Here is a 24250-nt window from a genome sequence, read left to right as displayed (position 1 = left end):
CTTTCTAACCAATATCAGTCTGGTTTGGTGTCAGGGTTATACAGCTTCATAAAAGGTGTTGGTAAACTCCCTATTTCTTTTCTTTTTTAAAAAAATAAATTTATTTATTTTTGGCTATGCTGGGTCTTTGTTGCTGCGCGTGGGCTTTCTGTAGTTGCGACGAGTGGGGGCTACTCTTCATTGCGGTGCGCGGGCTTCTCATTGCAGTGGCTTGTCTTGTAGTGGAGCACAGACTCTAGGTGCACGGGCTTCAGTAGTTGTGGCACTTGGGCTCTAGGTGCGGCTCGTGGGCTCTAGGTGCATGGGCTTCAGTAGTTGTGGCTCACAGGCTCTAGAGCACAGGCTCAGTAGTTGTGGCACGTGGGTTCAGTAGTTGTGGCTCACGGGCTCTACAGCGCAGGCTCAGTAGTTGTGGTGCACGGGCTTAGTTGTTCCATGGCCTGTGGGATCTTCCCGGACCAGGGCTCGAACCTGTGTCCCCTGCATTGGCAGGCAGATTCTTAACCACTGTGCCACCAGGGAAGTCCAAACTCCCTATTTCTGAAGGCAGGGAGTATTTTAACAGGATGAGAATTATCTGTCTGCTCCCAGGAAGTTCCAAGTCTTTGCCTAGAAAATCATATGAGTACATCCTCTCTGAAAGGAAATGTAACTTTTCCACCTTTTTCTCAGTTTTGTACAGATCTTGTTTTTTCTTGAATCACTTAAGCTTTTTATTTTTTTAATGTCCCTAGTAAATCATTTATTGAGTTTTAGAAAAATTGTTAGAGTGGAGATAAAAATAGTGTTTTAAATCTGATGTGTTTCCTTCCTCATTTCTAGTTTCCCTTTTTTATGTGCTCTTTTTTTATTAGGCTTGCCAAGACTGTATTTTATAATTTTTCCTTAGACGTCTGTCTTGAATTTATCATCTGATTGTTTTTATGTTTTCTAAGTAGAGAATTTAAGATATTAATTTCTATTACCTTTGGTTTGTTTTGTGGGGTTTTTCTTCTCATTTCTTGAGTTAAATTCTTCACGTCTTTTTGTTCTTTCTTGCTTAACAGTAAAAACCACGTAATGGCATGAATTGGCCTGTTACTGTTGCTTTACCAAGGTCTCTTGCACTTTGATTTGTTGTAGTGTGTTTTTTCTCCCTACGAATATTGAAACTATGTTTTTTATTTTCTTTTTGATCTAAGAGTAATTTTACAGAAGTTTTTTTCATTTCATAAAATTGATGCTTTTGTTTATCCATTTGTTAATGAAAAAGCTTTAACTGAGGAGTTGGGAAAGATCCTGGCTTTATAATTCTGTACCGTGGACTTCAAGGCTTCCGTTTTGGCCAGTGTTACTTTCTAAAAACGTTCGTGGGGGTGCCGCATAGGATGGCTCGCAGGTTGTCCTACCGTCAGCTGAGTGGGTCAGATCCCTTGTAACAAGAGCCCTGAAGTCCAGTGCTGCCAGGGGCCTAGGATCACGGCGATGGCCTGTGTCCAGGGATGCTGTGGTCTGGGCGGGGCCCATTAGAACGGAGCCCCGTGAGGGCACAGGTGTTAAGTGTCCATAAAGTTCGGGACCTGGGTCTGCCCTTGGGCCTCCGATGCAACCAGTTGCCCGGCAAAGCCTCATCTTTCCATCTGCTCGCTCTGGTGAGGACCGAGAGGGTTCCTGGGTCTCAGAGCCTTGCTGCGTTCCTAGCAGATGACGACGTTTCACTCACGAAGGTCTGTGGCTTGTGTCGTCCCTGGGGAGGGCACGCGCCGTCCTCGGGCAGTAGCGCTGTGGCGGGAGGCGCACACGGGGACCCTAAGGCCCGGCGGAAGCCCAGCTCACACCCCGACGGTCGCTGAGGCCGGCACCCCCGTCTCTGCCCAGCTGCTGGCTCCGACTTGCTTCTCCCGGGCTTGCTGCGGGCGCGGGGCCGTGCGCCTGCCCTTCAGCGTGTTCTCTTGGTGCCCGTGCGCTGTGGTTGGCACGCCTCCCTTCTCGGTGACTCTGCTCGTCCTCTCCCTCACTCAGACCTTTGCCACTTTACGCTTTAGTTCTTGCCTCGCCCGCAGCGTTGGGTTTTCTTTCGTTTTGACGTGATGTGAGTCCTTGTCTTTAACTGAAGAGTTTGGCCCGTCGATGGCTGTGGCGCTCTCCCAGCCTCGGCCCTTACGTTGGTCTGTGCCGGTGCTCCTGGGCCCGTCCATCAGGAGCTCTGCGGGCTGCGCAGCCCCTGCGTCGTCTGGAGCGCTCGCCCTCTCCCTCGGCCTCTGTTCTCTGCGCTGTCCGGCCATCGGTCCCACCAGAGAGGAGCTTCAGTGATTTCTCACATTCTTGTCTCTTGGGGCTCGACCCTCGTTATTGTGTCCCCCTTGCCAGCGCCCCTTCATTTCCATTACCTGTTCACCCCCAGTCCTCACGGAGTCGTGCTTTCCTAACTAATAAGAGTGCAGAACAGATCCCGTCCGACAGTCTACTTCCGTTCTCTGCCAGGCCTTGCAGAAGTACTAAATCCGTGTATAGTCCCCACCAGTACTGCCCTATCACGCGCACGCGTGCGCGCGCACACACACACACACGCGCACACAGGCAGACACACATATGCACACACGCAAACACGTGCACACACAGAGACGCACACACACACAGAGACACACACACACACAGACACAAACACATGCACACACAGGCAGACACACACACACACACACACACACACACAGACACACATGCACTGTCTTAAGCTTCTCTTGCCTTTCCTGTGGAGGACAAGAGTCTCCTCCAGCTTCAATATTTATTCCCTTAAAACAGGCTGAGTGGGTGCTTCCCCCTCTGCTCTTGGATTGGACGGAGCCCTTCCAGCTAGAGGGTCGGTGGCCAGCACAGCGCAGTGATCTTCCGGTCTCAGGGCAGTGGCCCTGGGCTGGCTGGAGCTCGGCCCACGCAGAGGAAGCCCACAGTGCTTTATCCTGTGCGTTGAAGGTGCTCCAACCAGGCTGACGCCACGGCCCCCTTGGTGCTGCCCGCTGCCCTGCCAGGGAGCAGAGCTGTCGCTGTGGACAGGGCCCTTAATGCCATCACCAGCGTCCTGATAAACGCTGGGCCGAGCTGCACGCGCCCCTTTCCAGAGCAGCAAGCGCTCTGCAGTGACCGCTCTGCATGCCTGGGCCCGCTCTGTGTTTCTCAGTCGCAGGACGGGTGTGAAGGTCGACTCACCTCTGGGAGGTCTCTCTTTCCCTTGGCCCTTTGATGTGTTTTCTCTTTGTTTGCACATTTCATTTGAGGTATGTTGTGGGCTGCAGATTACAGAGTTTGTCTTTCATCCCGTCAATCATACCCTGGTCCTTTCTCATGCTCAGGTTTTGAAAGGAATATTTTTAATATATTCCGTTGTCCTGTACGCAGACTCCTGTCCTTCCTCATACGGTTTTAAATCCGTATGCTTTTACATATACATTAGATATTATGGCCCATTATTTCATCTGCAGTTAGAACCCTTTAAAAACACAATCTAGCGACACCTTTACCTTGAGAAGTCGATCCCACACATTGTTTCAAGCTTTATATTGACCTGCTTATGTTTTGTTTTGTGGAGAGTAGCTGTTTCTGTCTTGCTTATCTTCCCATGTCTTTCTGCCCCACGAGACAGATGACCGATGACCCAGTGAGGTCTTGGTGCTGCTGAGGGCAGAGGGTGGTTCGAAGAGTCCGGGTTACAGTCGTCCCGCTTATCCCTGGGTTTGCTTTCCGTGGTCAGTGACCCCACGGTCAACGGTGGTCCGAAAATACCTACAGTACAATGAGATATTTAGAGAGAGGGGAAGACCATCTTCACGTAACTTTTATTACAGTGTATTGTTATAATTGTTCTATTTTATTATTAGTTACTGTTGTCAATCTCTTACTGTGCCTGATTTATAGATTAAACTTTATCAGAGGTATGTGTGTGCAGGAAAAAACATAGTATATGTAGGATGTGGAACTGTCCTGGGCTTCAGGCATCCCCTGGGGGTTTTGAACGTATCCCCCAGAGAGAAGGGGGGACCACTGTACTTTGCTGATAAGGTTAAGCCCGTCTGCACAAGGAAACTGGCATTAGTAGTAGTCGTGGTAGTTGTAATAGTGATGACGATCAGTGAATCAGCTTAAATCTGTTCCCTTGAGGAGGAAAAACATCTCCAAATTCATTACCTTCTGATAAGTAAATAGCACGATTAACCTTTTTATTGCAGGACTGTTCAGCTCTCCCCTGCTCCCCCTTTTAAGAGAAATAAAAGGTGTTTAGGTGAGCAGTCCAGAGATTTGAGGATTGCGTTAACCATGTTGAACACTGGCTTTATAAGGCACTGCAGGGCGCCCCCATGAAGTGTGGGTTATATGACCTCTGTTTCTTAGTAACCTACCTCGGAAGCTGAAAGTAGGGAGATTCCTGAGGTCGGGGGGTTCTGGGGGAAGCTGTGTTATCGGGCATTATCCTTTCATGTATTTCTCAGAATCATCAACAGACATCTTGTACCAAGCATCTAGTTTTTTAGTTTAATTGCAAATGTTAATGAACAAATGCTCATAACCTACTTATGAATTGTAGGGATTTTGGAAAGCAAACGGCTGGACCTCGTGAAGGAGAAGACCATTAACCAGACCATTGGAAATGTCGTTTACTATGCTGCGGATTTGCCAATCTGGTGGCAGGTCCCTCAGTACGTGCTGATTGGCGTCAGTGAAATATTTGCGAGCATCGCAGGTGAGGTTCCTTCCCGTCGGGGCGTCCGCGTCCAGTCCTGTCTCAGCACGATAAAGCCCGTGCTGTTTCCTTCTTTGTTAGGCCGCGTCGAGACAGAAACAGCACAGTGCTTGGTGGGTGCTGGTGGGCAGTTGTGGTGCAGAATGTGAATTGGTGAGGAAAGAGCAATGCTACGGCTGAGGCTCTCCTTTCTTGGTGTAAAAGGATCCCCAGAACATCAACATGAAGTTCATCTACCGTAGAGGGTCAACAGGAGCGAGGATAGAAGAAGGAAGACCCCCGTAAGGGCTACCTGGCAGTTGCTAATAACCACGCCCTGCAGTCCCGCCGCCACGGCCGGGCCTCGGGCGTCCCTCACTGCCTGGCCCTCAGTGTCTCCGTTCAGATTTATAAGGAAGCAAACCTAATTTTTAAAACCTGTTCTCACAGGCCTCTCTTCCCTATTGGTGAGATCATGTGGTGGCATGTGGACAAGTAAATTCCGTGCAGGCCTGTTCCCAGCTGCTGGGAGCGAGGGAAGGAGAAAATGAGTGATGCCCAGAGCGGTGGGGCTGGGAGGCCGGCACTTTTCACCTCTCCTGCCTCCTACAGCGCTCACGCGGACTGGCTAATGAACTTGTGGAGGGAATGCGTCGCACGGGGTGGCCCTTCCTTTCGAGCACAGTGCAGATCTCCATGTCTGCTTATTACAGTGGTGATTCGGTTTATAGATGCACCTGCTGAAACTGTTCTAAAAGACCTTGCCTTTCAGAGAGAAATCCTGAGTAGATTTCCCCATTTTAGTGTAAGTACTTTGTTTGCAAACTCCCGTTAGTTAAGAATGTAGGCAAATTTTGCTTCTTCAAACTCTTTCTTTCCATGAGGAACGAGAAATTCCAAGAGCTGACAAGTCAAATGCTGCCTTCAAGTGTGAAGGCGGGAGGTGACTGGCCACCTCGCGGAGTTTCTAGGGGCTGTGACAGCAGGAGGTGAGCAACCAGCCTGGGTGCTGTCTCAGAGCCGTGCCCCAGAGCCCGGGTGTCCGAGGGCAGCGGCGCGGGCGCGGGCGCCCTGCTCCTCTCCCGAAACGCCCTCCTTTTCTTCCCCAGGCCTGGAATTCGCGTACTCGGCCGCCCCCAAGTCCATGCAGAGTGCCATCATGGGCCTGTTTTTCTTCTTCTCTGGCGTCGGGTCCTTCGTGGGCTCAGGACTGTTGGCACTGGTGTCCCTCAAGGCCATCGGGTGGATGAGCAGCCACACGGACTTCGGTAAGGCCCCCCTCGCGGCCCCCCTTCCCGTCGTCGGCAGTGACCAGCGCCCCAGTCCTCGGGCCGCATGGGGCGCCCGGGACCAGACGCGGTCAGCGTCGCTGGGCTGCCCCGGGAGCCCCCGGCCTGCTCCCTGTCAGACCACCCGCCTCCCCTCGTTTACCCACGTCCCTGATGGTCTCCTGGGGACGGGTGGGCCTCTCCTGCCCCAGGTCGGCCTCCAGCAGCAGCTCTGTAGCTGCTGTTTTCTCGGAGCGTCTGTGGTGAGTAGACTGGCCCTCCCACCTTCAGGTCCAGCACTAGTTTTATTTTATTATGAGGCAAATAAAATCTGTATCACAAATTGCCCTTCATTTATCAGGTTGGCCAGAAAGTTTGTTCGGTTTTAAGTAAAGCCACGTTTTTCATTTTCATGAAGAACTTTATTGAACAACATATTCACTGACCTAACGAACTTTTTGGCCAACCCAGTATCTTATTTTCGTATTTTTTTTCTTTTCCTGACGGTACCTTTTAATTTCCTGCTGTTAAAAGAAAAAAAGAGATCAGAAGTTGCCTTGTTAAAAACAAGTATGACTCATTATCACTCCTAATGGGGTTTTACAGCTAATGCCAGTAGGTGGCAGCTTGCGCAGAATCACTCCCGAGAGATGAAAGCTTTGCTGTTTCCATATCGATGTAGCCTTTAAGCAGACCCAGGAGGTGCAGGTGTGCTTCTTCTTCGTATGTTGTACCAGTAAAAACCACCATATTGCTTTTCCTTGTATAGGCGTGTGGTGTTTGCCGTCCCCTGTAGAAGGAGCAGCAGGTGTGATCCCAGATTTTGTGGCTTCTCTGTGCTCAGTACCCCCTGGGTACTGAGCCACTTCTAGGTTCTAAATCCCCTTGAAAATCTGGTGAAAGCTTAGAGACTGTTCTCCAGAAATTGCAGAATTCCAAAAGCCCTCCCATGATTCAGTTAAAATTCCCATCTTGAGGGGGGCGTTTCGGCCCAGAGACCCCTGATGCAGCTTCCAGAAACCGGGGCCCCTGCTGCCCCCGGGCACCACTGGTGATGTGTCCAGCTGGTCCGGCTGGCTGTGAGAGCCAGTGGTGTGCGCGGCAGGCCCTCCTGGCTGTGCTGAGCGGGACTGTGCTCATTACTCCTGCCCCTCGGAGGGTAAGTCCAGTTACACAGGGTTCTGGGAGTTCTCCTGCGCTCTTGGTGTCACGTAATCTGTTTTGTACGTGTGACAGACCTCCTTCAAAGAAAGACTTGTTATAGGGACCACACCTCGGTAGTTCTTAAGATATAGATTGTTTTTTTACTTTCATGTGTATCTTAAAGGATCGATTGGTTTCTGTCATTCTCATTGCTTTCCAGTGATTTAATCCACCCCCTCCCCCTGCAGCCGTTACTAATTTAATAACTGGTAGGTAGTTTACCTGTCACTCATGCTTTACTTCTGACAGGTAATTTTAAAACTTTTCATTGTGAGGTTTATGTCCGGTATTGATGCACGTGGCACACGTGGACAGATGTTGGACCTGGATTCTGTTTGTTGTGTTATTTTCACGAAAGAGAAGTACCTTGTCGTGTGTCCTGGATCGGCTGCCCTGTCCAGGAGTGCAGGGTGGCCTCTCCTTGTTTTCCCTCCAGTCCCTCTGCCCGGAGCCCCATGTCCAGTGAGGTGAGAGGACGTGGCAGGTCGGCTCCTGCGTGGTTAGGGGCAGGTGGCTGTCACGGGCGGTGGTTTGGAGAGAGAATGGGACAGGTGACACCTCCTCCTCGCCGCCCCCACATCCTTGTTTCTGTAGGAGGAGCAGCAGGTGTGATCCCAGATTTCACGGCTTCTCTGTGTCCTGGGCTCTCCCCGGCTCTGCCTTTCGGCAGGTCCTGCCTGCATTAGGGCTCCGGCGGCAGTGGGGCTGGCTCAGCGTTTCCTGACTGACACATGGGTAACTTGCTGTCAGGTTCCAGGACCACGTCGGAAGGAAGAGTCCCCAGATTCTCCCCTCGTTGTTTTCTCCTTTCCCTGTCCTGCCCCAGGCCTGCTTGTCCTCGTTATTATTATTTAGACTGGGGATCACGTCCGTACTGTGAAGGGCACTGGTCTTAAGTGCACAGCCTGGTGTGCATTTCGTCCAGATCAAAATGCAGGACGTGGAAGGGTTCCTTCTGTCCTTTCTGACTTAAGCCCCTGGCCCCCGGCAAGATGAACTCTGTTCTGAGGTCGGCCCTGCTGAGTCCTGTGGCCTCTCTCGTCCGTGGCCGTGGCCTTTCACTCAGCACTGCGTTCTCAGAGTCATCCCAGTGATCGGTTCTTTGTTATTGCTGCGGAGTATCCGTCGTATGAATAAGTCAGAATTCATTTATCTGTTCTGCTGCGTGTGGGTGTTCGCGGTGTCTCCAGTTTGAGGCTGTCGCAAATAAAGCAGCTGGGAATGTTCTTGTGCATATGTTTGGGGGACACATGAAGCTTGTTTATTGGGGCCCAGGAGTCAGTCTTATCAAATAGGAAGCACCCAGAGTTTACCGTGTTTACATGCGATTACCTTCTGTCTGTGAAGAGGCCCAAGAAAGTACAGGGTGATCACTTTTAGGTCGTGGGCGCAGTTCTGCAAACCCTTCCTAACGCCAGGCTGCGACGGGCCCTGGCAGGGAAGACACAGCGCAGTTTGCTCAGCCTGCCAGCTTTGAGCTTTGGAAGCTGTAAATGACTTGCGGTTTGGGGAGATGGATGCTTCAGAGCTGGCACTGCAAACGGCGTGAGTGGTGTTTCGACGACAGCCGCGCTGAGGCGGCAGCAAGCAGCACTGCCGCGCCGGCGTCTGCAAACCAGGGTCCAGGGGGCGGGATCTCTGCGTCCAGGGTGGAGCCCGCCCGCACCAGGACCAAACCACTGTTTCCAACGCTGACCACTGTGGAGTAAGTGACACAGTCTAAACCACTGTTTCCAGCTCTGACCACTGTTGAGTAGATAACACGGTCTGGTAGAAATGCTAGGTAGTACTGGATCTCTTCCCAGAGCAGCAGACATAGGAAATCATTGTCTTCCACAGCCTGAAGGAGTGAGAATTCTTTAAAAACGTGTGAGTGCTTATTATACAAACGTGTATTATATCCGTTCATTAGTTCTGTTAAATAAAAGCAGTGTTAAACGTCGATTTTAATGAGTATATGTTCAGATAGAAAAAGGAAGTTGCAGAATAACCCAGCTTGACCGAGACCTTCAGAGGAAAGGAAGTCTGGCGTTTTAAATAAGCCAATGGGAGATGCTTCTGAAGCCGGTCAGAGAGCACAGCAGCTTTCCTAAGACGCCAGCGTCCTCCAGAGACGCTGCTGATGCGCCGCCCCTGTCTGCCCCTCTGTTCGGCAGTGTGCCCGGCCCTTTCCAGTGGGTGACCAGCGGCATCAGCGGTTGACCGTCCAGGGTTGCGGCGACGCCGTCTTTGTTGGGAGCCGGGGTGGCGTGCTATGTGCGGCCCCGGTGTCCCCTCCACACAGCCCTGCATCTCCACGCCGCATGGCCGCTGCTCAGGGGACAGACGGCAGCTTTACAGCCCTGGTGGCCCCGGACCTACATGTGGACTGGGGCTCCTAATGGGGCCCCGTGAAGAGGAGGCGGCCGCGTGGCCTGGGTGCTGTCTCCACATTTGACAGGCAGGGAACCTGGGCCCAGAGACCAAGACGCTGGCGTTTGAGCCTCCTTGGTGGAGCTCCGCGGTCCATGCCCTTAACCTCCGCCGCCTCGGCATTGATCGGGCACTGAACGGAGCCTCGCACGTAGGACGCCTTGTGTTGTGCTCGGGCCAGAGTCGGCCATTCAGTGTGTCAGCTCTTAGGGTTAAAGTGGGCGCCTGTGTATCAGCCTGCAGCCTGAACTTTTTAAGGAGAAACGTGAAAAGCAAGCTTGTGCCTTCCCCTAGTGCGGGGAGTGTGTGTTCAGCCGTCTGTCCCGGCCTGTGACGGTACTTCGTTTGATGTCAGGTGACGACACGGGAGTCCAGCACTCACACCTGACGTGCCGTCCAGGCTGCGTCCTGGCCCGACGCGCAGTCTTGGCGCGTGTGCAGACTGTAGACCCAGGCGAGGAGGGCCGTCCGCTGCAGGATCTGACGTGGAGACAGTGGGGGCCCCTCATCGTGTGGGGGCAGGAGGCCCCAGCCCGGAGCCCGTGTTGAGACGCAGCTGACTCACAGTGGCTTTGGAAACAAAGCACTTGTGTATTTTGAATTAGGGGTAGGATTCTTTTCTCTCTTTCTTGTTTTTCTTTTTTAATGACCACAGTTAAAAGTCACCCTGACCTTCGTAGGAACCAAGTTAAATACGTAAAACCTTTTAAACTCTCTCTAAGTGCGGCTTCCGTGCTGCTCTCTTTCCTTGTCTCTAGGCAACATCAACGGCTGCTATTTGAACTATTACTTTTTTCTTCTGGCCGCTATTCAAGGCGCTACCCTCCTGCTCTTCCTTATTGTTTCCGTGAAATACGACCTGCAGCGGCCGAGAGCAAACGGCACGCCCGCCGGCAGGAGGACCTGATGCTCCTGCAGCCCGTCAGGTCTGTTGGACGGACAGATGGACAGACGGATCCGTGGGAAGGTGCTCTGGGGGCTCGCAGAGCAAACGGCTGACTTCCCTAAAACTTGCATGGTGCCGGGGTTGGTTCCCTCTTTTCCACCCGCGGCCTAGGTAAGTGCCTTCCTGCGGTTGAGCCCTGCCGAAGGCCCCCAGGCGCCCTGCCGCCGGTTTCCCCTCTGACAGACACCTGCTGCCGCGGGTACAAAGTCTCGGAAGACGACACCCGTGCTGGTTGGCGTCCCAGTATTTTAAACACATCTCATCCTCCTTCCCACAGAACACGCTCTCACTTTCTCTTCTTCTGATGAATAAACATGTGTTTATATTGAGGAAGGGAGGGTTTGTTAAGAAATGAAAGTGTGGTCAAGTGCTGGCGAGGTTTTAAAGAAAAGTCCCGCTGATGGTTTCTCTCATGAGCCGCAGATCCCGCCCGTGCGGGTCCTCGGCACAGGCCGGTGGTGAGTGTGTTCTGTCTGCTGCTTCACGTAGTGCCGAGTTCTCAAACCATCGCCATTGCTCTCTTGTTGCTCTTTCCTTAAGAGCGCAATGTTTCATTAAAACCTATTTAAGACTGTGTGTTCCGTCTCAGCCTGCAGAGCAGCCTAACGCGTGTTTTAACCCTGCCTGGTCAGTCCTTGTGTACAATTTCATTCTGGTACCGTCGAGACTGAAGACCCACCATGGTGGGTGGAAGGAAACCCCTCTTCCGAGCAGCACCGCTGTGATTGGAGGCCGTTGGCAGCGCTCGTTGCGGGCCGGGGCTGTCCACAGTCACCGACGCTGGTCGCGCTGTTCTCCGTGACATGGGGGTTCGCATTTTGTCTAATAAACCGTTATCTATTTGTTGCTGTATTTTTGGTGTAATTTTATTATAAAAAGCACCTCGAATATGAGACCCACTGGCTCCTTCTCTGCGTGGTCTGTCCACAGTCGTCGTGTATTTGCGTTTACGTGTGGACGTCATGAGGTTCCTGAACTGTCACGGGGTACAGGGTCCTGAGTCAGGAACTGACGAAAAGTCACAATAAAATACCTGTTCCTGACGCAGCTCTTTGATTCTCTAGGATAGTGATTCTTGAGCCTCCTCTGTATTAAAATATAACTTTATGTTTGGCGAAAACAGAAAAACAAACGCAAACACGCTACTCGTTTTGGGTTATCTTGTTTTTAATACAAAGTACAGAAAAACACAAGGAGGTCGTGACTGGTGGGGTTCAGACAGATTGAGGACCGATGACTCAGTGTAACACCAGTTCTCAGAGGGGCTGAAGGTGTGAGTTTGGGTTAAAAAAATAAATAAAAAGGGTTGGAAAGCACTGCTCTAGGAAATACATAATCCCCCAGAGGTACAGTTTCTGTCTTCAAGATCTGTTGCATACTGAAGACCATTAACCCGTGCCGTCAGAAAACACATTTTCTCTGTAGGGAATTAGGCACGAAAGGGAAAAGGGAGGTGTGACGAGCCAGCCCTTTCCTGGGCTCCGTGTGGCCGGGGCACGTGAAGGCGGCAGATGGGGCCCTACGTGGGCCACCGTCCTACACCCCGGGGAGGGGGGCTGGGAATCAATGCAGGTAGAGAGCCAGGTAGGTACACGCTCTGCTGTCAAGGGGAACCTGTCCAGAAAGGCAGTCAGGCCCAGAACTGACAGCCTCTGATTTTCCACCTGAGTTTAGAGAGTGTACGACTGTGGTCACCACGTGGCTCTGAACAGCAGCTGAAGAGACAAATACACAAAACCAGTATGCTGTTGTAGGGATTTTATGTAGAAAGTACAGGCCCTGGAGACTTCGATGTGTGTCTTTGGCCGGCATTTATTGGCCTCAGAAGGCACGTGTCCATGCCATCCATTGGAAAACACCCATCCCTGCTTTATCTTCCCTGAAGGTGGACGGAACTGCGCGCCTTGTTTCTGCACAGTATCATGGGTGGGTTTAAAGAGAAGGTTTGGCTTAAGGCTGAGCTCCTGCAAGGCTGAGCTCCTGCAAGACTGAACTTACGAGCCTCCCGGTTTCGGACAGAGGCCTCACAGGCCGCTGTTGGGGACATTCCGGTCCGTCTGCCGTTCACGCCCCGCTTCACCGGCGGGGGTCCCACCTCCAAGGGGCCGCTGGAGCTCCTTGCCCCCTTCATAGCCAGATGCTGAGGTGGCCCCTTCTCGCTAGGTGGGGAAAGCACAACACTGCATGTGTTACACTGAAAAGCTTCAGAACAACAAGTCCTTTCAAAATGACACTGGGCCTCTTTGCAAAACCTCGATCACTTCTAAATTCTAGGTAGTAAAAAATGGATGGGCTTCAGTATTTTCAAACTGTTCCACTTGGTGCAAAACAGTCCCATCGCTTGAAAATCGAAGCGCATTAAAGTAGAGCAGAGTCCTGTACTAATCCGAAATCGCCACACAGCACACGGTGATTTGCTGTCATTAAAACCAGCCCAGTAGTTGACAGGCAATTTCAAGTAGAATGAAGTCATTTGAGCAGGTGTTTGGAAACGTTCTTTGTAACACCTTTTGGTGTTAAGGCCTTTTGGAAATAAGGCCTTTTGGAGGAAATAATAATACATTTTTTTAAAGTGCTTTATGGAGCTAGGACGTATTAAATAAGTGAACAGTACAAAATGCAAGGGAAAAACCAAAACACAGCAAGGCTGCGTCACCATGAAAAATCAGCATTTACTAACTTCCAAATGGACTGAGAGGCACGTGCCTCACAAAGGAAGCCGAGCTAGTGCCGGGCGGTTGCACCTGCAGGCTTACCTGTGTTGGTTTCTCCTCCAGACCAGAGCCTCAGTGGGGGAGGGGGCTGACAGGGGAGCAGACCCAGACGGAAGTGACTTCACCGGAGCCTGGCTGCGTGGCGGTGAAGACCTGACAGGCGCCAGGCTGATTTCCGAGTGGCTCTGGGTCGCAGCGAGACGGCTTGGATAGGAGTGGGGGAGCAGGCGGCCAGCTACGTGGGGCTTTGGAGAAATGTACGATGAAGCCCTTGACCTTGACCTTGGGACTCCAGCGGCAGAGTTGAAGGTGGACGGGCCAGTCAGGACCTCTGGCTTGCACGTAATTCTCCGTATCCTTCCTCAACTCTCCCCTGACGCTCAGAGCTGCAGTCGTTAGCAGTTGTTCTTAAAAATAGATCAGTATCTTGACCGAAGGGGTTTCTGCTCCCCCGACTACAGTATTTGGGTAGGAGATTCCGGTTTGGGTAGAGGATGCTTGAAGCCTGCGTTTGTGAGGGCACAAGAGGAAAGGGATGTGACGCGGCCACTCCCATGTTTCGAGGTCGAAGGGATGAGGGGTGGCGGTGTCTCTCCAGAAGGAAGTGGAGACCGAGTCTCTCTCCTGCTGAGCAGTGAGTCAGACATGGGGACCCTTGTGACCACTGTCGAGGGCTGGTGCGCTGGACGGGAGGGTCTGCAGACAGCAGAGAGGGGAGGGCTGGGCACCCGTAAAATCCCACTAACCTTGCCCTAAAGGGAGCCAGAAAGTGGGGTGGGAGCCAGGGGCCATGTGGGGCAAGGGAGGTCTTGGAGTCTCCTGTGGTTTTGAGAATGGAGAAAAGAGACAGCTTTACGAAATCCCAGCATCTGCATAAAGTGAGCGTTATGGTCGTGGCAAAGTGGTGGAATCCCAACGTGACATTCTCCCTGCTGGGGCTGGAGGTGGGGGGCTGGGCATGCGTCCAGAGAGCAAGAAGGTGGGTATGGGGTGCGAGGTTTTCAAAGGCCCTTCCCCACAGGGGCCCGAGCCTGTCAAGAGCTGCCCCCGGTGTGTGGGATACCCTGTTCCCAGTGTCCTCTCACCGCCAGCCAAAGCCTTAGGAAGAAATGCAGGGGACCACAAACTCGGGGGCAAAAAGAAAAAAAGGACACAGGAAAAGCCACGCACCCAGCACCACTCTGTACAGCGTGGGCACACGGGCCCCCAGATTCGAAACACCGCAGAGGGTGCGAGAGGCCACACCCTCCTTGAAACAGACCTGCTTCCCAGAAGCCATCCTGGTAGAGAAACGCCAGCTGCCGTGCTGTGTTGAACGGTGTCCACCCCGACCCTGTGAGTGTGACCTCACTTGGAAATAGGATCTTTGCAGGTGGAATCAAGAGAAGATGAGGTCATCAGGCTGGGCCCCCGATCCAGGACGACTGGTGTCCTAAGGAGAAGAGGGAAATCTGGACGCACAGGCACCCAGGGAGACGGCCGCGTGACCGTGACGTAGAGCGACGCGATGCTTCCGCAGGCCGAGGGCACCGAGGGGGGTGCGGCAACACCAGGGCTGGAAGAGGCCAGGGAGGGCCCCGCGCTCCCCAGGCCCTTCAGAGGGACGGCCTGCCCACACCTTGGCCTCTAGAAGTGGGAAGGGAGACGTTTCTATTAGCAGTTTCCTAGGGCCGCCTTCACCAAGTGCCGTTTGCCCTGAGGCTGAAAACAATAGAAGTGTATTCTCCCCGAGTTCTGCAGGCTAGGAATGTAACGCAGGCCTCACTGGGCCAAAGTCAAGGCCTTGGCCGGGCTGCCTTCCTTTCTGGGGGCTGCGGATAGCATTTTTTTTTTTTTGGCCGAGCCATGCAGCCTGCGGTATCTTAGTTCCCCGACCAGCGATTGAACCCAGGCCCACGGCAGTGAAAAGTGCCAAGTTGCAACCACTGGACCGCAAGGGAATTCCGCAGGGATTACTTTTCTTGCCTTTTGCAGCCTCCGGAGTCTGCCCGCATCCGTTGGCTGGGGTCCCCTCCCTCCCTCTGCAAAGCCAGCAACAGCATGCTGGGTCACCCCACATCCCTCTGACCTTCTCGGCCTCCTGTTTCCACTTGCAAGGATACTTGTGATGATACTGGGCCCACGCAGATAACCAGGGCTGATCTCAAGTCGGCTAATAAGCAAACGCAGTTATCTTTGCCAGGTGAGGTCACATAGCCACAGGTCCCGAGAGCCTGGCTGTGGACATCGTTGGGGGCCATTCTTCTGCCCATCGCCGTGGCTGACCGGCAGTCAAAATTCCAGAATGTTGAAGCCACTGCATGAGGCCTGGCATGTTTTCACAGGAGAAGCTCGTCATACATCAAAATTACCTTCCACACGTATTTGGTAAAAACGCTAAAATCGCCCCCTCTTGTTGTGGCAGTGCTAATAGCCAACAAAATTAATTTTTTTGGACAGATCCAGACATGAATGTTTATACTTTGTATTACTGCATAAATTCACTTGATGGGTACAGATGTGGACATGAACAAAAGCAGCATTTGTTGTAGAAAACTGAATTAGGAAGAGTGGGACGTTCCCCCATTGGGTCATCCATCCACGCCACCAATCAGGGCACGCTGGCCAGAAAATGAGGACGGCCATGGCCATGTCACCTTGTTTTTTTTTTTTGGCCGCACCTATGGGATCTTAGTTCCCCGACCAGGGATTGAACCCAGGGCCTCTGCAGTGGAAGCACAGAGTCCTAACCACTGGACTGCCAGGGAATAGCCTCCTTTTCATTTTTGGTCCAGGATTTTAATTTTTCTACATTCCGAACACAAAAGTAGTATGTTCCTGATGTCAAGAACATTCCCACAGGCCATTTATATCAGTTGAGAGTTCGGGACTTCCCTGCCGGTCCAGTGGTCAGGACTCCGCGCTTCCGCTGCAGGGGGCCCAGGTTCTACCCCCTGATCGGTGAACTAAGATCCCGCAAGCCTCACAGTGCAGCCAAAAAAAAAAAGAAGAAAGTTAAACATTTACTCTGCTTATGAAGGTCTATTAAGCAGCCCTTTATTACCCACGTTGCTCTGAATCCCATCCCGCCAGACAGAATGCACATCTGAGCCGCTTCTCACGTTCACGCCGCAATTTATAACCCATCAGGGAGTGTATATATGTCCATGCCACTCTCTCACTTTGTCACAGCTTACCCTTCCCCCTCCCCATATCCTCAAGTCCATTCTCTAGTAGGTCTGTGTCTTTATTCCCATCTTACCCCTAGGTTCTTCATGACTTTTTTTTTTTTTTAGATTCCATATATATGTGTTAGCATACAGTATTTGTCTTTTCTCTTTCTGACTTACTTCACTCTGTATGACAGACTCTAGATCCATCCGTCTCACTACCAAACGTAAAATAGATAGCTAGTGGGAAGCAGCCTCATAGCACAGGGAGATCAGCTCGGTCCTTTGTGACCACCTAGAGGGATGGGATAGGGAGCGAGACGCAAGAGGGAAGAGATATGGGAACATATGTATATGCATAGCTGATTCACTTTGTTATAAAGCAGAAACTAACACACCATTGTAAAGCAATTTTACTCCATTAAAGATGTTAAAAGAAAATGGAAAAAAAACCCCAGAAAACCCATCAGGGAAATAGGAAAGAGGAACTCGGGTGCTGTCACTTGGTGATGCCTTTAAGGCAGAAATGTGCTGATGGTGAGAGGCTTTAAGGCAGGGGCCCTGCCTGCCACAGGCCCCAGGGCAGGCCCAGGACACGCTGGGACAGGGCCAGGGGGTTTTCCTGATGAGTAGGTGGGCCTCAAGTTGATTTTCTGTTTTGATTGTTCAGTTTCGTTAAGGGATAGCAGATCATCACGATGTACACTCTAGATATCTTATCATTTTATTTGTCATTTAGACCCTTGTTGTTGTTGGTTTTTTTTTCTTTGGCTGCACCACGAGGCTTGTGGAATCTTAGTTCCCCAACTAGGGATCGAACCTGGCTGGGCCCTCGGCAGTGAAAGCACAGAGTCCTAAACACTGGACCGCCAGGGAATTCCTAGACCCTTGAGTGTTGATAAAGCCCTTCTCCTGCCCCAAACTGCAAAGGACGGCTCCTCGGACCTGTCAGACCCCATGCCCAGGCCTCCCAAGACCTTCAAACCCCACGCGTGCTTCCTCGAGGAATAATGAAGTCGTCAGGGCCGCACCTCGGACTTAGGTCTTTGATCCCCACGTGCTCTTTGCGGGTGTGATTGTCAGTGTGTCTGGAAACCAAAGCGAAGTTACCACCCCCTGGGAGCTACTCTTGTCTCCAGTCTCAAACAGGGCCAGCCTCCCTGGGCCGGGCAGGCTCACCCATCATCCTCCTTGTGTGTATATACAGTCTCCAGTGACTCCTGGAGGATGCTGTGGCATTGGGTCTGGAAAAATTTGTCACCCACGGGGCCCCTCATTTGAAATGAGCAAGTTCACAGAGAGTGGCCATCCAGTGGCCGGAGCAGAGCAGTCAAGGTTGGACCCTGCCCTTAGAAACAGGACACACAGTCCTCCACTCAAGGTGGCCTATTCAACAAAGCTAACTATATTTCATGGAAGCAGCCCCTAGACCATGAGCTTTTTCTTCATTCTCTATTATCTGCAGGTTAAAACTCAGATCGGCATTATGTTAGGCTGAGTACTGCCCTCCCCCCAAAGATGTCCGCATCCAAATCCCTAGAATTTAGGATATCTTCTCTCACGTGGCAAAAGATGAGGATGTGGTGAAGGATCTTGAGATGGAGAGTCTCCTGGGTTATCTGGGGGAGCTTTTGGAATCACGGGGCTCCTTATAAGTGAGAAGGGGGCTGCAGATTGAGAGCCCAGAGAAGTGAGGATGGCGGGGGGAGCCGAGTGATCCGGTTGCTGGCTTTGAAGCTGGAGGGAGGGACCACAAGCCCCTTTGCTCTTGCAAGACTCAGCCTCACTCTCCTAACCCTTCATCCTGGCCCTGCTGTGTGAATTCACTCCATCCCTCAGCCCATGGCTTGTTCATGGCTAGGATGGGGCATCCCCGCTGTTCCCCACGCTCCCAGCAAAACCTCTGCTGCTCGGACTAATTGCAGGTGGGTGATTTGTCTCAAGAACCTCGATGTGCTAGAATTTACAGCTTCCGTCCTGTCGGAGCCGTTTGTCGTTCCTGGAGCCGAAAGGGGAAGGACCCACTTCAGGGATGATCGGAGAAGCCTCCGAGTGGATTTATGCTTGCCATTTTCAATTTTAAACCCAAACCGAGCTAATTAGACCCAGAGGACTTCTTGCTTACTGCTCTTCAGGGCTCACATATTTCAAAGACATAAGTCAAACCGTGGAATTCAGCAGTTTTCTAATGTCCCGGATACCGTGTTAAGTGCAGATCATCATTCACCGTGAGGTACGGTGCCGTCGGAAACAGCAAAGTCAGAGAAGGCGATTCAGCCTGTTCGCGTGGATCAGAGGTCACGTTCATTCTTCCACTCCTGTCATTCATTCATTCAACAAACACCCCTTAGCCACCTCGTGTGTGCTAGCTCAGTTTTAAACTTGGGGGCTGCAGCCGTGAAGTCTCAGGTCTCCTGGAACTCACGTCTTAATGAGCGAGACGGACAGTAAACATGTAAGCAAACAATAACATTGCAGAAAGCATAAGGATTATGCTGAAAACGGTATAAGATGACAGGGTAGCATCATCTCCTGTGATGAGGCAATTGGATGCAGAGCAAGACTTGGGATTAGACCTCTTCCCAGGGTGATTCTCCTCCCCCTCTGGTCAGGCAATCCCTAAGCCCACGAGTTGTCTGCCATTTCTTGTTTGCCCTGCCATCTAGTGGCTGAAATTAGAACTACAGGCTATTTTCCAAAACTGCCAAGAAAGTTTTTGAATGACTCTGATACAAAAATCACCTTGTTTAAAGGGACAAACTGGGAACTAGTAGATAAATAAGTTCCGGAGATCGAATGCACAGAATAGTGATAATAGTCAACAGTACTACATTGTAAACTTCAAAGTTGCTAACAGACTAGATCTTGATCGCTCCCAACCACAAAAAAGGAATGATAATTATGTAAAAACAAGATAGAGGTCTTAACTCAGGCTCCTGGGGTAATCATAGTGCCGGTATATAAACGTATCAAGTCGACATGGACACCGTAAATTTACACAATGTCATATGCTAATTATATTTTGGTTAAAAAGGATTTTTTTTTTCATTTTAATTGTGTAGAGAAGAAAAATACAGTTAGAATCCACCAAAATTCAGTTCTGGCTGAAAAGTGTGTGCAAAAAAAGGTGTAACAGATGAAATCGTGGTTTCCCCCGTTTTTCCAACATGGCCAGGGAGAACGTCCTCCCTAAGCAAACCGGACTGTGCAAAGTGGGGAACCATTCATGGCTTTCTCTTGTGTGACTGAACAGGCATGAAAACAGATGGATGGTTTTCATTTTCACCAACACTGAAAAGTGTAGCTGGTGCAGGACCTCTGCCTACCATTCCTGCTCCAAGTAGAAACAGAACCTGCTCTTCTAGGGCCATGGAACTCCTCCAGCGGGAAGTCTCAGCTCCTACATTGTGAGCCCCAGTATTACTGAGCATACCCGGCCTCATTTTGAGTTTATACTTCAACATAATACTTTCAGATATATGGTGGTTGGGTGAAAACTACTTCCCTGGCAAGAGTGTTACTTTTATAAATGTGTAGAATAAAAGCTATTAAATAGTTTTTTTTAAAAAAAGTCATTTTTCCCAAAACCTCTTAGGGCCAGCGTAGTATTGAGACCTACTTAGAATTCATTAGAGCTAATATAATAGGTTGCATGTGTCTTTGGCTTTTTTTTTCCTCACACATGGGATCCTGTCTTGTAATATGAGCCAGCACGTTTCCTCATTGCCTGTGAGATGAAGCACGTCTCATTTCTAGCCTCGGAGGGATTTGCATGCCCTCTGAGAGCACAGCCCCATCTGTGAGGCTGCATCTCCCTGGGGAGAGCCTGCGGTGGGATCCCAGAGCGGGAAAGGGGGACGGGGAAGAGAAATGGGAAAGGAGAGCAGGTAACAGAGAAGTTACCGAGTTGGTTGCTGCCACTGTGGTACCTGGCACTGGATTCCGTGGGCCCTTCTGAAACGCGTCTCAGAGCTGTCTGCCTGCGGACACGGGGACCATCTGTCCATCCGCTGGGCCCATCCCCCCTTGTCCAGTGCGGCACCCGCTCCCCGCTCGTTGCTGGGCTGCCAAGGCTGAGTGCTGAGCGGGTCTGCACATCATCCCCCAGCCCCCCAGCCCCAGTGGAGACAGAAAAACCCCAGGGTGGGACTCCTCTGGCGCTCCAGTGGGTAAGACTCCACGCTCCCAATGCAGGGGGCCCAGGTTCGATCCCTGGTCTGGGAACTAGATCCTGCAGGTGTGCCGCAACTCAGAGTTAGCATGCCGCAACTAAAGATCCAGCATGCCGCAACTAAGACCCGGCACAGCCAAAATGAATGAATGAATGAATGAAAAACCCCAGGGCAACAAGCTGGAAGCCCCCTGGCCCGCTCAGTGGGGCTGGGAGGGTTTTGAAACGGGGAGGAGTATCCAGGGCACTTGTGAGACAGTGCCAGCTAGCCCGGGAGTCTTCCAGGAAGGCATCTCGGGGACCGAGGGGACTCCCACAAGTGAAGAAGCCGAGAGCCTGCACTCGAGGGCACCGGAGTAGACAAACCCCTCGTAACTGCATTTGGACGTTTCCCAAGATGGAAGGTGCCCAGGGACAAGGAATGGAGCCTTCCCTGGAGTGTTCGTGTGGGTGTCCTCTCCTCGTCCAGCTGCGAAAACACTTCGTAAAGAAAGAGGTTCTCGAGGGACCAGTGTTTTACCCTACAGGTTCCTAGAGCTGCGTGTCCAGATCCGCTTGCTGGCCTTGTGGGCGTGGTCCTCGCTGAGGGCTGGAGGGAGCTTGGAATGGGTCCAGGTCCTGAGTATTTGAAAAAATTCACCCAGTATATCAGTTTCCTGGGGCCGCTGTAACAGATTGCTACAAACTTTGCGGCTTAAATCAAGTGGAATTAATGCTCTCACTGTTCTGGAAGATACCAGTCCGGCATCAAGGTGTCCACAGGGCCACATTTCTTCCAGAGACTCCAGGGGAGGATCCCTCCTGCCTCTTCCAGCTCCTGGGGGCTGTTGGCTTTCTTTGGCTCACGGCTGCATCACTCGTCTCTGCCTCTGTCTTCCAAGGGCCTTCTCTTGTGTGTCTCTGTATGTCCTTTTCCGTCTCTTACAAGGACACTCATTGGTTTTAGGGCCACCCTAATTCAGTGTGATCTCATCTCCATCCTTACCTTACTTCCATCTTCAAAGACCCTATGTCCAAATAAGGTCCCATTCTGTAGTTCTAAGTAGATGTGAATTCTGGGGGGGAATACTCTTCAAACCACTACACCCAACACTGGAAAATGAGCAGATTTTTAAAAATCCGTACTTCTGAAAATAGGTCAAGACGGATTCCAGTCCCTGGGGCGTGCGCTGGAGACGCGTCCTTGGGAAGGGATGTCTTTTTGATTTGTCACAGTACCTGCCTCTCCAAGGGGCGGGGTGGGGGGCACACATACACCTTCGGCCAAGCTGGTTAACGCATTTGCATCACCTGCCTGGGTCAGGCAAGCTCTACGTTTCTGGCCCTTGATGTGAGAGAATTCAGTAGTCAGCAGAGAGTGACTATTACGGTTCGTTATGGCCAAAATGAAACAAAACTGCCTTTCTTGAAGAGTTCATCCACGTGAAAAATAGACTCTTCACACCCCTGTTCTCAGAACCTTCATAACGGTGGGTCGCAGGTTGGAACACAACCCCTGGATGAATTTGTTTGCGGCAGGCAATTCATATTGCGACAACTTATATCATCCTAATGAAGTAAAGCCATTGCGTCTCACACTCCTTAGCCCAGATCGCTCTTACCTCCTGGAGAGGGAAAGTCCATCCAAGAGGCAGATTCTATGCGGTCTTACTTTTTTTTTTTTTTGCGGTACGCGGGCCTCTCACTGCTGTGGCCTCTCCCGTTGGGAAGCACAGGCTCCGGACGCGCAGGCTCAGCGGCCATGGCTCACGGGCCCAGCTGCTCCGTGGCATGTGAGATCTTCCCGGACCGGGGCACGAACCCGCGTGCCCTGCATCGGCAGGCGGACTCTCAAGCACTGCGCCACCAGGGAAGCCCGGTCTTACTTTTTTGTCCTTGGTAAGAAGTAATCTGACTCATGTTGCCTATTATCCTGCAGAGGTTCAGTCCTGGAGAAATATGTTACTGTCATGAAGTTATGAGTGACAGAATTAATTGGTTTAAATAAGTAAAAAGCCCAGGTATGGATTTCAGGTATGGCTGGATCCAGCAGCTCACATTATGTTTTCAGAACTCCTACATTTCCCATCTTTTGAATATGGTTTTGTCTGTGTTGGCTTCACTCTCTGTCTTTCCCCACAAGACTGCAAGAGCTCCTGATCCCTAGGAGCTATATGCTTTCATTCTACCAGCTCTAAGTCCCATGAAAATACGGTTTCTGTTTACCAAAAGTTCCACTGAAAATCTTGGAGTTGATCTCATTGGCTCTACTGGCAGGATTACAGACGCATGCCCATCGCCACGGCCAGGACGGTGCAATACTATGATTGCCCAGGACTGGGTCTCATGCCACCCTGGAGACGGGTCGGACTCAGCTCCCCCAAACCAGACAAATGAAGACTGGGGGAGTGTGGCTTCCCAAGGAAAGTCTGGGAGACGGCCTCCACAGGAAGGGAAACAAATTTAGCTAACTAACCGATGCGTATTACCTATTCTGTTACCCGTTCTACCTGTTCGGACTCTTTCAGGACTTCAGCCCTTCGTCCAAGTTCAAGGCCCTCAGCAGTCAATACTCTACAGAAGACTTCATCCATTTTATTAGTAGATATAGCCTTGCCTGGATTGCTTTATCTTACTCTCTAAGCAAAATCTCCTCAAACTGAACCTCTTATCCATCTCACAAGTTGTCATCAGAACTAAATGAGGTCTTTTAATTAAAATGACACGACACAGAGGCTCGGCCCAGGAAACATTTGCCCACCCTAATCCAGTAAGGCCTCATCTGAACTTGAGTGCCTCTGCAAAGACCCTGTTTCCAAATAAGGTCACATTCTCAGGTCCTAGCGGGGAGGACTTGGGCTCATCTTTCTGGAGGACACAATCCAGCCCACGACACTGGGTACTATTTAATATATGTTTTTTCCTTGATCACTTTTTTTGGCAAGGGCAGAGAGCAACGGAGGCATGGGGGTTTAAATGCGCCTTCTTTGACTGCTGTAGAGAAACGCTGGACTGGAGGGCAAACTCCAAGGGGACAGAAGAGGGGAGGGGAGTGTGGTCATCACAAGATTTATTGTAAAAGGAAATGATATCATTGCCTGGAACGGCAAACCACGGCCATGCAGCAACAATGAAAAGGAACCATCACATTCCAGGAACGCAGCTACACACAGCTGCCTGTCAATAAAACAGGGCAATGGGCCGGAGCTGGGGCGGCGTCAACAATGCCCGACCCCGCCGAGGCTGCTTGCGGGGCCCAGGGAGGATTGAGGACGCAGTGCCTTTCTTAGCGTCTGGGTCAATGTCGTCTCACGCCGTCAGTCTGCAAGCTCAGCCGTGGCCCCACACCTCCGATTCATGCTTCCTTCAAACTCCAGTTTCCAACCATCGGGACTGTGGCAGTGGCGAGCCGGGGGCTCTCGGTGAGGCTCCCCTGCACGCTTCATTCCAGGGCTTGTGAGAACGGTGTCTGCCGGGCGGCCTCGTGGCAGCCAAGCCATGCCAGGCCCTGCTCAGACATCTCCCTGGAGACGGTCCAGCTGCTGCGCGAACTGGCGGCCTCGCTCCCCCTGGGGGGCGGGGGGTGTTTGGTCCTCAGCTCCCAACAGCAGGCCTGGCAGTGTCAGCTGTGGGAGCCTGTGAAATAAAGGCCCCCTTTGTCTCCAGATTCTGCATCGAGAGGAGGACGTGCCAGTGGCAGAGCTTAGCGACTCTC

General features: G+C 51.5%; 1 protein-coding gene across 10 annotated transcripts in view; it reads left to right on the top strand.

The window, feature by feature from the left end:
- SLC15A4 (solute carrier family 15 member 4) overlaps nucleotides 1-24250 on the top strand; it is a 120593-nt gene that overhangs the window by 16195 nt on the left and 80148 nt on the right. For 4 of the 10 annotated variants that reach the window (XM_060170311.1, XM_060170315.1, XM_060170316.1 and 1 more), the window contains exons 6-7: nucleotides 4559-4714; nucleotides 5803-5961. In XM_060170311.1, coding sequence (XP_060026294.1) covers nucleotides 4559-4714; nucleotides 5803-5961 — 315 coding nt within the window. Of the gene's footprint in view, nucleotides 1-4558; nucleotides 4715-5577; nucleotides 5683-5802; nucleotides 5962-7413; nucleotides 11425-24250 lie in introns of those variants that run through there. The other 6 variants (XR_009544325.1, XM_060170310.1, XR_009544326.1 and 3 more) reach the window with 6 other exon arrangements.

This window comes from Lagenorhynchus albirostris, chromosome 14 (genome assembly GCF_949774975.1).
Source record: "Lagenorhynchus albirostris chromosome 14, mLagAlb1.1, whole genome shotgun sequence".
Classification (NCBI taxonomy): domain Eukaryota; kingdom Metazoa; phylum Chordata; class Mammalia; order Artiodactyla; family Delphinidae; genus Lagenorhynchus; species Lagenorhynchus albirostris.
This window is presented reverse-complemented; position numbering and strand designations above follow the sequence as displayed.